General features: G+C 42.8%; 1 protein-coding gene across 1 annotated transcript in view; it reads left to right on the top strand.

The window, feature by feature from the left end:
* LOC145398806 (protein turtle homolog B-like) overlaps positions 1–16,786 on the top strand; it is a 248,585-nt gene that overhangs the window by 96,075 nt on the left and 135,724 nt on the right. Inside the window, exon 5 of the mRNA XM_080271615.1 lies at positions 6,432–6,582. Coding sequence (XP_080127741.1) covers positions 6,432–6,582 — 151 coding nt within the window. The remainder of the gene's footprint in view (positions 1–6,431; positions 6,583–16,786) is intronic.

Below are 16,786 nucleotides of genomic sequence, written 5' to 3'. Positions count from 1 at the left end.
AAAGATCGTAGACAGGCAGACAGGCGGTTTGCGCAGCTCAGCGTGAAATACGTAAATGGGTGGTATAGCGAAGGCGCCTCCATAACGCAAGACATACCACACACACACACACACACACACACACACACACACACACACACACACACACACACACACACACACACACACACACACACACACACACACACACACACACACACACACACACACACACACACACACACACATCTTACTTATACTGGCTATAACACCTTAAAAGAACAGCTGAATACAGCAGATAGATATATAGATGGATGGATAGACAGACAGACAAGATAGGTAGCTAGACGACTAAATTTTTTGACAGACAGGCAGAAAGGCAAATAGATAGACAGACAGACAGACTGGTGGCTACTTGAATACTTGATTTTTTTTCTTTATTTGTTCGACTCTGGGCATAGGCTTCACAGCCTGCTCCCAAGGCCCAGTAGTCCTCCTGCTTATCACACACCTCTACATGTCACCACTTCGGCGATAACGCCCACCGTCCATATTGAATACATGCTAGGGCTGTCTCGTACAGGACTGATGTATTGGTATTAGCGGGGGTATTTTTACGACATGTCGGCGGGTCTTCTGGTAGATCAGTAAAGTCTCCTTTATACGAAATTCAAATCCTTAAACTGCCCCAGCGGGGATTTGAACCAGGTCCGGGAGGACCGCAGGCCACCTCTCTACCGATTGAGCCAACGCCGTAACTACCTTTACTTGTCACTGTCCCGGAAGTATGATAACAGTGATAAGCTTGTTAGATAGACAAATGAATAGATGAACAGCTCAGTAGACAGAAAAAAGATAGATAAGAACGCAGGTATGTAGGTAAGTAAACACATAGAATAGATATATAGGCAGGTAGGTAGGTAGATAGGCATGTATGTATGTCGGTAGGTAGGTAAACAGATAGAGAAATCATTAGGTAGCCGAGGATAAAGGTAGATAGATAGATTGACAGGTAAATAGATACAAACGTCCACTTACACTGACACATGCATTACCTACAAGAACTTTAAAAACCAGGTAACTAACCCCTTAATATTCACGTGTAGCAAAGTTCAGGTGACTGTCTTGCACATCTGATCAACACAACGCAAGCCTTTAAAGCGAAGGATTTCATTACGGTGGGTGCATTACTGTGATTATACCGCTGCCTGCTTATCAAAGGGAGGATGCATGGAATTGTGCCGTGGGTGTGTGCCTCTTGGGGATATTATGTGATTGTGAGTTAGGCAGTGTTTAGCGCATCTCTCTTCCAGTATCTGTCTTATTCTTTCCCGAGGGTGCAGGAAAGTGGCGCCTTCATGTGGTGGCATCGATTTGTTCAGGTGGATTCAGTGCCCAGTTATACAAACGTCTCTCATCTTCCTCCCCATCCACCCAAAAAAGGAGGATGGTGGGCTGCAGGAAAGTGGCAGCTTCATTCGATAGTATTATGAGTTCATTTCAGATGAACTAGGGACTGCTACAGCAACGACAGTGACTACTATGACTATTATTATCACCACTACTACTACTATTACGCTGCTACTATTACTACTGCTGCTACTGTCACCACCACCATCACCTCTACTGATATCCTGTTGAAAGAACTGTAGATGGATTGTTACTGACTGAAGTGTAATTTTGTTCTTATACTAAATACCGGTAATAGTACAAAAAGATACAGGTATAAGTGTAGAATGCTTGTTTTGTGTGTGTGTGTGTGTGTGTGTGTGTGTGTGTGTATGTGGTGATGTCTTGAAAACTTTACATCATCATAAAGAGGCCAATCTGTCTCACCTTTCTGCGTGTAGAGTGTGCCCCTTATCTACGGTTGGAAATACAGGCTTTGGTAGTTGTTAAAAGTGTGTAGTGAGTGTAAGTGTTCTCATAGGCTTATAAATGCTCACACCCTGTCAGTTCGCAGCGATGACATGTACACTTACATATACACTTTTTTTTTTTTATATATATATAGTCTCCGACTCTGGGCAAAAGCTTCAGGGCCTATTTCTCGGGGCCAGTGGGCTATCCCAAGACCCAGTAGTCCTCCAACATCTCCACATGTCACCACTTCGGCGCTTACACCCACCGTCCATGTTGAATACATGCTAGGGCTGTCTCATACAGGACTGGTGTATTGGTATTAGCGGGGGTACTTTTATGACATGTTGCCGGGTCATCTGGTAGATCAGGAAAGTCTGTTTTTTTATGAAATTCAAATCCTCAAACTGTTCCCTGCCCCAGCCGGGATTCGAACCTGGGTGCATTAGGACTGCAGGCCGCCTCTCTACCGATTCAGTCACCGCCTCCCCCATGTACAGTCACTTAGATATACAGACACATACAGATACGGTACTTACAAACACAGCCATTACAGCACTTCGACCTTCACGTGAGTCACTGGCCCTAATTCTCGTCGGGTAAGGAAGCTCCCTAAAGGCCCTCTCCCACTTCGGCGTAAATAGACACGATGAAGCCACGATGAAAATCGTGGCCGGAGTCGGTGATGTGTCGACGATTCTGACCAAGAATTGTGGTGTCGGCGTAATACCGGCGACACCAGTACGACAAAACGCCAACACCTCGGCGGAGTATACGATATAACTGGCGACTAGTAGCCGACATATCGCCGATATGTCGGCGTAATGTGCAAGCATTATTCTAAACTCAAATTTTAACGTTTTTTTTTAAGGCAACACAACGGCGATAAAGGTACAACGGCGGCGTGCTGTCGACGATGTATCGTCGATGTGTCGGCGAATGCATCGCACGCACCTTGCAGACAAAACGCCGAGGCCATCGCAGGTGCCTCGCCGTCATTGGCGTATTTAAGGCGATTAATCGACGGTTCATCCGCGAAATGTCGGCGATATATCACCGACATTCATAAGATGAAATATTACTGTCGCACAACCCGGTACATATCGTACGGTTTACGTAGGCTATGTCGTATTAACCTCACCGATGCATCGCCGATACATTCCCAACGCTTCGCCGTATGACCGTATGACATCTTAACGGTTTTTTTCACCGCCGACGCCTCGCCGATGTCGGCGATCATACGCGGTTTATACGACGGGTAATCGCCGACGTCGCCGAGGCCTCGCCTTGTTGTCAACGACTAATCTGCGAAATTTTACGAAATCGTGGAGGGCCACGATGTTTTCATGCAGCATGAAAACGTCGTGGCCCCCCACGACAAATTTCCACCTCGTGCGACGTATCGGCGCAATGCCACGAATGTACAAGATTTTGATCACGAATACCCACGATTGGGGATTTTTGACACATCGTGACTTTATCTTCCACACTTTCGCCGAAGTGGGAGAGGGCCTTAACACCGTCCTAAGCGATTCATTTTACGCTGGCACTTACAAACTGAGCCATTACAACACTTCGACTCACCCGCCAGTATTTTCGTCGAGTAAGGAAGCTCCCTAACACATTTTCCTAAGTGATTTAATTTGCTTATTACACCTTTCTGTCCTATTTTGTGTTATATAAATCCATCAAGCATTGCCATACGCTCCATGAATAACGCATGAAGGGATATTAACCACCTTTATCCAAAAACAAATCGCTAAGGAAGAGGTGCTAGGGAGTCTTCATATCCGGCGAGAATACGGGTCGTTGTCTTTAAGTGCAATTCTTCCTCGTTCGTACTCCGCCAGCATGGAGAAGGATTAATAATATCTGCTATTTTTCCTCCAAGGAGATAGTGTACCTCATATTGATTGCTATATTTGCAGTTAAAAGGATACCAAATATTACGTATGTCTGTCATTCTGTGTGCATGTTTATGTATCTATGTGCTGTTTGTATATGTCTGTTTGCCATTCACAGGTATCACGAAGCATACAAGAAAACACACACACACACACACACACACACACACACACACACACACACACACACACACACACACCAAACAAAACATTGCTCTCATTCTTTTTCTCTGTCTGTGTTTTCATGTAGCTATCACCCAGCCTTTCAGATTTTTTTTTAGGAAAGCAAGAGCATCATCCACAGCACACATGAAATATAAAAAAGCACGATTCATTTAACTTCTACGCCACGCTCGAACCCCTGCGCAGTGAAAAATGAAACAAGCCACACTGTCACTCTTCTATCGGAAAAGCTATTAGTGCACTTGTACATAGACCTGTCCCCCTGCTTTCTCCCTTCCCTTTTTCGTCCTTTCCCATTCCCTCTGCTTCTTTCTTTTCCTCCCCTCCCCCTCCTTTTTTTTTTGTCCCTCAGCTCATCTCTCTCTCTCTCTCTCTCTCTCTCTCTCTCTCTCTCTCTCTCTCTCTCTCTCTCTTCCTTTCCCTGCTGTCCTTCTCCAACCTTAGTACTAACATCTCTTCATCTCCCCCGCATCCTTCCGTACTCTTCCACACATTCCTTTTTCCCAGTTCTGTCCTTCCTTCCTTCTTTCTTTCCTCCCCTCTCTTCCTTCATCTTTCCTCTGCTCATCCTCCAGTATCCCTCTCTCTCTCTCTCTCTCTCTCTCTCTCTCTCTCTCTCTCACTTATACAATCTCCTCCCCATCCCCTCCATTCCTCTCCTCTCCTCTCCTTTCTCCCTCTCCCTTCTCTTTCTAACCCTTCTCCCTGCCCCTCTCTTCCCTCTCGCTTCCAGTACCCCATGAATATCAATCCCCGGCAAAACGTAGCAGCTGCAATTTTATGATTCCAATCGGTTGGGAAGCGCCGGGAAGTAAAACAAATTCGCTGACGACTTATTGGTGGTCGTAGGTCGTACCGGTGAATCCACCCCCCCCCCACTCTCTCTCTCTCTCTCTCTGCAGTTGTATATATGTAGGGACTGCTGTGGTTCGGTGCTTAATGTATTCTTCTCGCGAAATGTGAACCCATGTCTGTGGCTCGATCGCTCAGCCATGACGGATACAGAATGATTGTCGTACTTTGCGTTATTACCTACTCCCATGTTCGATCTCTGTTGGTTCTTGGAATGACATACTGACTCTGACACTACTGTAGGTTTATTTATAGGTGATGTACGGTACTTCCCTCACTGCCTTTGAAGTTTTCCGTAATGTATCTCCGTTGTAGACTAGTCCTAAAAAGTATTGGCACGTGGGTTCGATCTCGTCCGGAATTATTCGCCTATGCAGAATTAACATGCATCATATTGTACTGTACACCGATATTTTTTGGAGCCAGGGTGCATTACGCCTTGGTAGTGACATGAATACTTGTTGGTAATGATCGGTCGGGACATGAGGACACGTTGGTAAAGGTGGAGCATACTGGGGGACATGAATCGTGGTGGGTGTCGTCTCTTATTCCCTGTGATGAAGGAGTGTGGGGAAGAAAAGGAGGCAGTCAGTATACGGGAGAGACGGGTATTGTGGCACATAATTAGCAATCATGGGCTCTCACGTGCTGACACATAATTATCGTCATGTTCCAGACTATATGCCTCAGTGATATAAATAGAATAGAGGCTTCATATACCGACATTTATAATTATCGTCGTCTTCCTAACCAAATTTTCCACACTGTGTAATTAGAGTGGGAGGTATCCAAAATTAGGCAAAGGAAAATGCAAACGAGGGTGAATCGTCATCATAGGAGCCAGTGAAAATAAGTCATCCATCCGTCCATCCATCCATCCATCCATATGCATTTCCATTTATTTTTCAGCCGTCCAGTACTCTCCTTCATCTGTTTTTATGCCTCCTCATCGTTCACACTTGCTTATCACGCTTTTAATTGCCATAGTTAATCTTTGCGCGTTACTCTAGCACTTAATCCTCTTCCCACAGTGCCAAAGTGGATATTTAACCTTCCATCTCCTCTCGGTGTAACGTAATTAACTTGGTATCTAACCATTCTAATTTCCCCAGTTCTGCCTGTGAACGTGATGCAACTAAGTGTATTCTAACATTCCTGTTGACAGTCCTACCTTTCAGTGTGACGTAGCCAAAAAATATCTAACTTTTCTTCTCACACTGCTGTCTCTGAGTGTGAAGGTAAGGGGATGTTTAACCTCCTCTTCTTCCCTCAGCAGTACTTATGAATCTGATATTTTATAATGGATCTGAAATCTTTCTTCTCGTTCCCTCAGTTCTCCTTCCAAGTGTGATGTAATTAAATACCTGACCATTCTTCCTACCACGGTGATACCTGTGGATATGACAGACCTGTACCTAAGTGGATATTTATTTATTTTTTCGTTTCTTTTCGAAAGCGCTGCTTAGGAATGTGATGTAACTAAGTGCATACATTTGTACGCCTTCAGTACTCAAACCTCTCATCTTACTACAAATATGTAGCCTTTCTTTTTCTTCCCGCTTACATATAACCTTCTTACTTCTTCTGCATTAGTCTAAACTTTCTTTTCCTGTTTACTTTTTTCAACATTAAACTCACTTTTCCCTCCCACAGTGCTACCTACGAGTGTGGTGATCACGGGCGGGACGGTAGCGAAGGAGGGCCAGCGACTGCGACTACGGTGCACCTCGCGGGGGTCACGTCCTTCCGCTCAGCTCACCTGGCTCCTCGAAGACTCACCTGTGCCTGCCGAAAAGGAGGTAAGGTGTGAAGAAACTTGAACTGTCACGGGCAAAAGTTCGCCAACAAACCATATTAAAGTTCGCGGGGAGTCCTACCTTTCATATTTCTCATTCCTCCTGCTATGAGTCCTGATTTCATTATTTTTCATTCCTCCTGCTATGTGTCCTGCCTTCCTTATTTCTAATTCCTCCTGCTGTGAGTCCTGCTTTCCTTTATATATCATTCCTCCTGCTATGTTTCCTGCTTTCCTTATTTCTTAATCCTCTGCAATGTGTTTTGCCTTTCTTATTTCTCATTCCTCATGGTATGTGTCCTGCTTTCCATTTTTCTCATTCCTCATGCTGTGTCCTGCTTTCCATTTTTCTGATTTTTCCTGCTGTGTGTCCTGCTTTCCTTTATATTCCATTCCTCTTGGTATGTGTCCTGCCTTCCATATTTCTCATTCCTCCTTGAACGCTAGAGAATACCCGTTCTCGTCTTACCCTTTTGTTATGTTCTTCATGTTACACTCAGCATATAAGTATTTCGTGTCTGTAACGCTTTCCATCGCCAGTCAGTAGGGAAGTGTTGGCTAACTTTTGATCGTGAGTGTGAAGGTAGGGACGAATAGTTCGCTAATATTAACCTTTTCTGTTTCTCAACGCCCTCTCCTAGCATATCTTCCAAGGCTGAGAGAGGCCTAATAAATTTCTCTGACCTTAGGCGGAGTGGAATGATAGGAAGGCTTATGTTCCTTATCGTACCCCCTTTTACTTGGGACTGCTCTTAAAACCACACAGCCTAACACAACGCATTAACACAGCAGATCCGCAACACATACACATCATACACATAGCACATACACAACACACACTGAACACATACACAACACACACTGAGCACATACTTCCACAACACATATTTACACAGCACATAACTCAGTACAAAGCAGCAATTCACACACTGACACAACGCACAAACACAATACATAACCAGTAACTCAAGAGACAAACACAGCACATAGTAACATAGTCCTCGCAGCATTTCTTTTTGTATATACCCATGGTCCTCTGCATTCGTCATATGGTTACTGGGAGACGAACTTGCATCAGAAAAAAAAGGTAAGTTCTGGCCAAAGAGTTATACTTCTCATGGCATCATTTAGCATTTCTTACAAGTTTTATGCTCGTAGACATGATTTTATTGGTTGTTTGGAGTCATTTTTGTGCTCTGTAAGTTGAAAGGCATGGCAATGGGAGGCTTAACAGTGTGAGATGTGGCAGTATGTAGTTTGGTATCGTATGGAGTGTTTGTGTGTGTGGGTGTGGGTGTTATTTACAACTACAGTGAGTTCTGACGCTCTCTCTTTCTTTGCCAAACTGATTATATATATATATATATATATATATATATATATATATATATATATATATATATATATATATATATATATATATATATATATATATATATATATATATATATATATGTTTGTATGTATGAGTACATACATACATAAAAAAAAAAAATCTTTGTGGAGTACCGTATGTGTCCCGAAAAATAAAATAATATCGTTTCGTCCAACAAATATTTTCCTGGAAAATTTCTGTGGCTGGATGCTCTAGTCATAGTAAGTCGCATTCATATGAAATCAAAGGCCCTGTTCTTCGTAGCACCTCTTCCTTGGCAATTTTTTTTAGCACATTACTGTTTCATGATCTTTTGTGTGTGAAAATCGAATTTACATTGTTTGTATCAGTAGTGTTGAGATGAGAGGAGTACAATATATAAAACAGATCGCAAAGAAAGAGGTGCTGCGTAGCCTTCTTTGCCGCCCAGAAATTCGACCCTAAGAATTTCCTAAACACTTCCTCCCCACTAGTTTATTTCTGCACACGACACGTTGTAGTTCTCTTGTAGATGCTGTGTTGCTGATAACGATTGTGATAGGAAGGCAGGAAGGAAATTAAGAGCTGAAATACCTCTGCTTTGGGACAGGAAGTAAAAGCTTAGAAATCTACATTGTCTTTCTGTTTCCACGAGGAGTAACGTTAGGAATAAAGTGATCGTGTTTATATCATCAGGTTTCATTTTACTTATTTTTATTTATTGTTTTTGTATATTTATTTGACTTTAGTGTTTTATGTAATCCCCAAGAAATGGCTGGAAGTTTGTCGATCTTGTAATGCCACCAGGGATCAAGCCTTGTCACCTACCCATAAGTATTTTAAAGGACAATAGCATCCTCACGAATCCTCACACCTCAACTGGCTGCTATTTTTTGTTTACTGACATATGTTAATAGGATTTTATTATTACTGTTTATTTACCTGTTTGGCAGTTTAATTTTTTATTTATTTGGCTGTTCCCGTCTTTTAGTACTGAGCACATACTTTTATTATCTTTTTTCCTCTTCTCATGGAGTGTTGGAGTGGTTACATGCCTTTTTTAACTACCTGTCACCGACTTTTTTACTTCATTCATTTTATTACCTCCTTCTTACTTTTATTACAGTGTTAGCTTGTATCCTTATTCACATTTCTTCGTTGTTCTTTTGCAAGGATATTGTTGGCAAAGAGTCTCAAGCCCTTCGCGACACTGCCTGACAAAGTGTAGTAAATAACAGTGACTTACGGCTGTTAGATTGTGAAATTTGCCCCAGCCGGTCATATAGCCATTCGCCGGGACTGTGATGGATGCAGTATGAAGATGGTTAGGTGGCCGTTCAGAATGTAAAGAATGAGAGTGTGATTGAGTGAGTGCGATTAGGAGAATGAGTGAGATTCTGTGTGTGTGAGCAGCGTTGAGAGTGTGAGGGAGTGAGTGAGTGAGAGTGGGAGAATTAGAATGTGTGTGTGACCAGCGGAGAGAGAGTGAGTGAGTAGGAGTGTGAGAATGTGTGTGTGTGTGTGTGTGTGTGTGTGTGTGTGTGTGTGTGTGTGTGTGTGTGTGTGTGTGACTAGCGTGGAGAGTAAGTGAGTGAAAGCTTGGGAATGAGTGAGAAGGTGTGTGAGACCAGAGTGCAGCAGAGTAAGAGAGTGAGAGTGAATGGGTAAAAGTGTGAGAGAGAGTGAGTCAGTGGTGGATGGAGTGTGAGAAACTCAAAGCTAAATGGGTGTCAAGACTGTTTTTGTGAAAGAGTGGGTGAAGCAGGGTGTGTGTGAGTGAGTGTGTGAAAGTATTGCAATGAGACTGTTTGAGGAGGGATTTGAGAAAGAATGAGTGGGAGTGTGAGGGAGGGAGTGAGAGAAAATGTGAGTGGAAACGTGACGAGCGAGAGTGAGAGAGTGATGGGTGGGGTGTCAGAAAGGCAAGTGAGGGAGTGGGTGGGTATGAGATAGTGAGTGAGAATGTGTGGGAAAGAGTGTGACTGCTTAGCGATGGATCAAGGGAGTGAGTTTGATTTTAAGAATGAGAATGGGTGATGAGAGAGAGAGAGAGGTGAGAAAGTGAATGAAAACGTGAGACAATTTAGTGAGAAATAGATTGAGTAAGAGTGTGCTAGTTTATAAAGAATGTGAAAGACTGTTAAGCGAAGGATCGAAGGAGCAATTTGTCATTTTCCTGGATAAGTGTATTAATTTCTCTCTCTCTCTCTCTCTCATACTTGCATGCGTGCGTGCGAGTGTACGTGCCTATGTACGTGTGTGTGTGTGTGTGTGTGTGTGTGTGTGTGTGTGTGTGTGTGTGTGAACCCCACAAACACATAGACTGTGTATTTATAAAGCCTGATAGTGACTAAACGTTCACAATACATTACACTCTCCCTCAACATATATTTCATTCCCCAAGTTTACTCTGCAACTACCAACACAAGCACCACAAATAACATGTCTTTGATTTATAAGTACTCGTGGGTGTAATTTTCCGTGGGAGTAAATGCCGGCCAATGCTTTCTAGTTAATTAAATGAAAACACCACATGACTTTAGGAAAATCAATGTCGGGAAGGCTATTGCACCTCTCTATGTTTTTTCTTCATAAATTTTCTAAGCAATTTTTCATACACGCGTCTGGTTATAAAACGAATATATGAATGTAGGTTGTAAAAGGGATATATAATTGAGTTTGTTTTCGTCAAAATTCTGAACTTTTTCCCTACGATATGTACCGTGCGTCGTAAAGTGCTATATCAGGATTATAGTACTTGGGCTTCAGTCGCAATATCCAGGCGATTTTAGGTTATTCTTCCAACATCAAGACCATAAGCTTATTCTTGTTTCATAAGGAGAATGTGATTGGGCTTATTAGGAAACGAATAATATGGGCAATTGGCTAGTCTTGTTAGGTGGAGGCAGAGGTTCGGAGGCTGGAATATGTGGATTGTGATTAGCATTTCACAGGGAATGCTGTTGATATTTATCCCATCTTAGTACTCTGTCCTTCTTTGTGTCTGGATCCTACCTCACCCGAACCTTAGGTGGGAAAAAGTCATAAGGATGATGATGATGATGATATGACGACGCGATGATGTAACCAGGGGGGTGGGGCAAGTCTTTTTTTTTTTTTTTTTTTTTTTTTTTTTTTTTTAGGGGAGGGGGAATAGGCACATTAGTTAGGTGTGTTAAACAGAAATTTCAGACAAAGGGGTCAAGGGTCTGACTAATGGGGCGGCTGAGATGATGATGATGATAAATTCCTCGTCGTAATGAAGCAGTTTATCAAAGCCCTGGTCCTGCCCCACCACCCGTACGTTCATCAGTTCTCAATTTTGTCAGGCTGATGGGCTCTTCTCTCATGGGGTTGGGAGGATTAACACTCTCAGGCTCCTATGACTCACTCAGCTGAATCAAGTCGTCCGGTATTGGCTGGAATAGAATGTTTGAGTTCTGGCCGTCAGAGGGTTAATTGTAACAGTATTGACACTCAGATTTTTGATGACTCAGATTAATAAAATCGTCTGGCATCAGCGATAATAGAATACTAGATTTTTTTTGTAGGTTTTTTTTTTTATAGTCTTTTCATTTTAACTTGGCTTAAAATTGCCGGCCTCCTGAATGCTGAGTTATATTATTAGATTAACACTAGAATATTATGATTCTAGTTACAAAGACGTCCGACGGAAAGGATGTAGAGGCGTAATAGTCACTAAGCTACGCGAAGTAAATTATGAAAGGAAAATATGAAACGTGTAAGTGTAAAAGAAATAGAGCACTTTTTTTTTATTTTTTTTTTTTTATTACGGCACGTCACTGTTGTCTTGTATTTACTGCAATTATGTCGATATTCACCTTCTGCACACACACACACACACACACACACACACACACACACACACACACACACACACACACACACACACACACACACACGACAAACATCCCTCAGCAGACTTAATTGCCCACATTTAGCAATTCTGTTTGTACTCCATCAAAATCCACCTACCTGTCTTGAGCCCTATATCTGACTTAGCACACACACACAGACAGACAGACACACACACACACACACACACACACACACACACACACACACACACACACACACACACAGACCGAGACCGAGACCGAGACCTTAGCTCCAGACACACCGAACACACACATATCCTGACACACTACATCAAACACCCTGACCATACACCACCACACCCTATAAGCTAGAGCGACGAACCCACCCCACCCACCAACACACCCACCCAGCCAAGTCTCCTTCTCCAGGTTGACCCAGAACGTGATGGATGTAAAGTATTTTTGGAGTTAATTTGCATTTATTTGAGCTCTGCGCCACAGTCTTTCTCGGGGGGGATATAAGCAGACAGTTTATTTTTACACACAGCTGGGGCTCCGAGTAACAAAAATACACACAACGTAGGATTACCAAACAGCGGAGACTATGGTAAAGACTGGGTTTGGAGGTCAGTGGTCGTATACGTGAAAGGTCTTACCAAGTTTTATGATCAATTGCCGCACATTTAGGAAATGGAGAGATGGAATAGGGTACAAGGGTTCAAAAGTAAATGCGAATATAACAAAAGTGATGATATCGAGGGCTGGTGGCGGTACTGTCAAAGCAGAGGGAGAGTGGCCATGTGTGGTTTGCCTCAAGGGGGACATGTTATGTGGTGGAGGTGGGGCTGGAGCTAGCTCTGTGGTTAGGGTAAGGAGTGGTTGGAGGAAGTTCAGGAAGCTGTTGCCTTTCCTGACATTGAGAGGACTCTCCTTTCTCGCTAAGGGATCTTCGTATCCGGCATGTGTTGGGAGTGTAATGCTGTATGGGAGTGAGACCTGGGCAGTAAAAGAAGAGGATGTTCGTTGGCTCAAACGTACAGAAATGACAGTGACTAGGTGGATGTGTAGTGAGCCCTTGAATGCGAGGCCTGGGGGGAGGGGGAGTTGGTGTACGATTGAAGGGTTGAAAGGATGGATGGGACTTGAGTGTATTGGTGTTGTGATGAGGAGGGGTAGTTTGAGATGGTTTGGGCATGTTTAGAGGATGAAGGACGACAGTTGGGTGCAGAAAGTGAGATGCATGAACGTCGGGGGTAGGATTGCGCCTGGCAGACCGAAAAAGACCAGGGACGACGTCATAAAAGTGTGACCTCAGAGATAAGGGACTGAATAGGGAGGCTGCCAGAGATAGTGCTTACTTTCGAGTGCGTGCTTTACCTTTAAAGTGCGTGCCTACTTGTGAGTGCTTACTCTTGGGTGCGTGCTTAGTTTTGAATGTATGCATACTTTTGAGTGCTTGGTCACTTCTGAATGCGTGCTTACTCGTACTTTTGAGTGCATAGTTTTGAATGCGTGCTTACATTTGAGTGCGTGCATACTTTTGAATGAGTGCTTACTTTGAGCTCCAGGTGTGATTCGGCAGAGAAACACCTACATGTGGGTGGCACCTATGTAATCATATAAAAATGGAGGGTAATAGGTAACGTCGTCTAGAGATAACAAGAAAAAAAATGTCATTAAAATAAACAGGTATACAGTACATAAAATCACCTGGAAGTACGAGGAACGAAACATCACATCCTTGGAGTAAAGAAGTATAAAAAAAAATCCGTCCCGAGGTAGCAAAAATAAACATAAAAAATAAATAAAGCAAGGCCATGGGAGTGGAGAGGTACGAGATGGTGGTGGCTCCGCTGAGATAATACGCGGAATATTTTAGCTCCCCCTCGTAAACTCCCGACACACACACAGGATTCGATGCGGGGCGCCCCTCCTGAATTGTGGGTAGACATGCATGGTGGTAGTGGTGGTGGCGGCGTGGGGAAGGATTGATGGTTGTTGTGGCTGTGGGGAAGGAGTGGTGGTCGTTCTGGTTGTGTTAGCGTTGGGGTGTGGTTGGTGGTGGTGGTAGTAATCGTAATGTGGTGGTGGTGGTGGTGGTTTAGAGCTTTTCTGCTAACTTGACGAAGATTCCTAGCCCCGCTTAACCAGATGTAGTCAGGTGGAGGGGTCGATTTTACTATTAATCAAGGAAACCCCCAAGTAACTCATGATTACAGCTCGTCAAATGTCATGAAAACCAGACACAGTATTCAAGGTGTGGAAATGGCATAGTGGTGGTGGTGGTGGTATAGTGATGGTGGTGATGGTGATTGTGGATGTAGTTGTGGTGGTGGTAATATGAGTGGTGGAGATGGTGCCTGTAGTCGTGGTGGTGGTGGTTGTGGATGTAATTGTGGTGGTGGTGGTGGTGGTTGTAGTTGTAATTGTGATGATGGTGGTAGTAATGGTCGTGGTGTAGACCGCTTGCATGGGGAACTACACATCACACGCAGAGCATCAGTCAGGGACCATTTGAAGGATACGCACCAAATGCATTGTTCGCTTATGATGGTTGAGACGTTAGAATTAGTGGGCTAAGTCGAGAAAAAATATAACAAACTATTTATCTACGGGATGGTAGTAATAGTATTTGCAACCCCAGGCTCATCTGAATGTAAACCCAGTGGACTGTAGGCTGAAATTGACCCTCTCCTGCAGGGCACCTTCCACCTTTCGAGGGGTAGGGAGGGAGTTGAGGGACGTGTGTATAACCGGGCAGCTTCACCGCAAAGTTACGAGTATATCGGTGCCACCACATGAAGCACCACGGAAAGATAAAGAAAAGCGATACACAAACCAGGTTACACAAATCAGCACCATGATTGTTAATGAATTTGCTAGAAAAACACTCGGATATTGACGCGAATTCCAACCCACAGGCCTGACAAACACTACAAATGCATTATGAAGTTTCACCTCACACGCAGAGCATCAATCAAGGCCAATTGATGGATTTACTCTTAATAAATTGTTCGTTTATGTGATGATTGCCACGCTAAAATGGGTGGCTGAATCATGAAAAGTTATATCGAAACACTCTGTATCTACGGAATGATAAACTATGCGATACAATGCAATTTCGTTTGCATGAGGGATCGTAATGTACAACGAGCAAAAATTCACTGATAATCCTTTGCTAAGATTGTGTCCTGCTGTCCATATTTCTCATTCCTCTTCAAACAACAGAGAGTATCCGTCTTTCTCATACCCTGTTGTTGTGTGCTTTATATTACTATTACACGAAAATAGTTCCTGTAACACCATCGTATGTCGCAGTCGGCAAAGAAGTGTCGGCGAAATTATGCTCTTGGCTGTACGCGCTGCACAAATCAGCACCAAAATTCTTGATCAGATTACAAGAACAACACCTAGATATTGACATGAATTCGAAAAATGCGATACTACAAACTTGACTAAAACACTGCAAATACATATGAAAGTATCACCTCACACGCGAGCATCAGTCAGGGCCAATTGAAGGATCCACGCCAAATGCATTGTTCGCTTGTGGTGGTTGCTACGCTAAAAATAGGTGAGTGAGTCGGGGAAAATAATCAGATATGCTGCTTGTCTGAGGAACGTAAAATATGCCAAGGTTGTTGCTACGCTCAAGTTAGGCGGCTGAATCTGGAAAAAAGTGAAGGAATGTTGTTTATTTGAAGAATTATAAGCACTGCACATGCCAAACTTATTTTATCTCATATTCCGTAATGAACTCGGATTTGACTCCGAGCTGCTGAATCATTTAAAAAAAAAGATGGTAATAACAAAGTATATCTTTAAAAAATGATAAAATCGCTGCATAAAACAGGATCCTAAGTACGCAAGAAGTTGGCTCTAAATTAGGACACGGCATAAAGATATTCTATTCATTTAGTACAAAAATTCCTGATATTACGTATTAACTCCAGATATTGACATCATAAACTACTGGTCTTTATACTTGGCTGAAACACTGGGGAATACGTATAAAAATATCACAGGTAACGCAAGACCTCAATCATTATCAGTTGAAGGATCCACGCCATATACAGTAGTCGTTTTATGGTGATCTCTACGCTGAAATCGTGTAAATCTTAAGACATTCTCTTTGTATGTAAAGTCTCTTAAGGTAAGCGCTGCACAGAACAACACTGAGATTCCCGATGCCAAAAACAACACCCCATTGCCGACAGAAATCATAAGCACTGCAAATGTACATATACAGTAAGAATTTCACACCACACCCGGGGCATCAATCAAGGCCAGTTCAGTGATTCACACCAGATACGCCAGGTACACCAGATACATAATTAATTAGGTGGCTGTATCAAGGAAAAGAATTAAGATTGATGTGTATCTCAAATTACAGACTAAGCGATGCACAGACCGAGATCAATGCTAAGCTAAAATCAGGTAGATGAATCAGGAAAAAATGATGAGAAATTCTGTTTGTCTGAAGGCATCAAAGAAGCCAGGATCGTTGCTATGCTTAAATTTGATGATGGGGTTAAAAAATGTAAATAAATTTTGTTCATGTGTATAATCATAAACTTGAGAATGGAGGACATCTGTAATTTGGTGTATGGACTATTTTTTTTTTTTTTTTTCCTTTCTCTGTTCATCTTCTGTAAAAACAAGACATTTTTTTTTATTTAATTTGTTTTTCCTTCCTCTGTTCATCTTCTTTAAAAAAAAAAAAATGCTGAACAGACTAATATTGCTGATATGCTCGAATTACGGTCGGTGATTGGTTAAGGAAAAGCTATTAAATTCTGTGCATCACAAGACTGGTACAGATCAGGGAGTAAGATGTGTGGTATTGTGCAGTGACCTCAGATATTGGCGCAAATCTAGAACTGCGTATACTTGTGTGACGCATTCCATACAACATATTTGGCAACTACCTGGCGATTTTATTCACGACAGGGAACAGGTCTGACCCCGAGGGGATGGAAGGAAAAACTTTTGCCGGTTTTCAGCCTGTTTCTTTCCATTT

Source organism: Coenobita brevimanus, chromosome 46 (assembly GCF_032717465.1).
Source record: "Coenobita brevimanus isolate Jiangsu-jjx chromosome 46, ASM3271746v2, whole genome shotgun sequence".
Lineage (NCBI taxonomy): Eukaryota > Metazoa > Arthropoda > Malacostraca > Decapoda > Coenobitidae > Coenobita > Coenobita brevimanus.
Note: the sequence above shows the minus strand (reverse complement) of the source record. Positions and strands in the feature narration are given on the sequence as shown.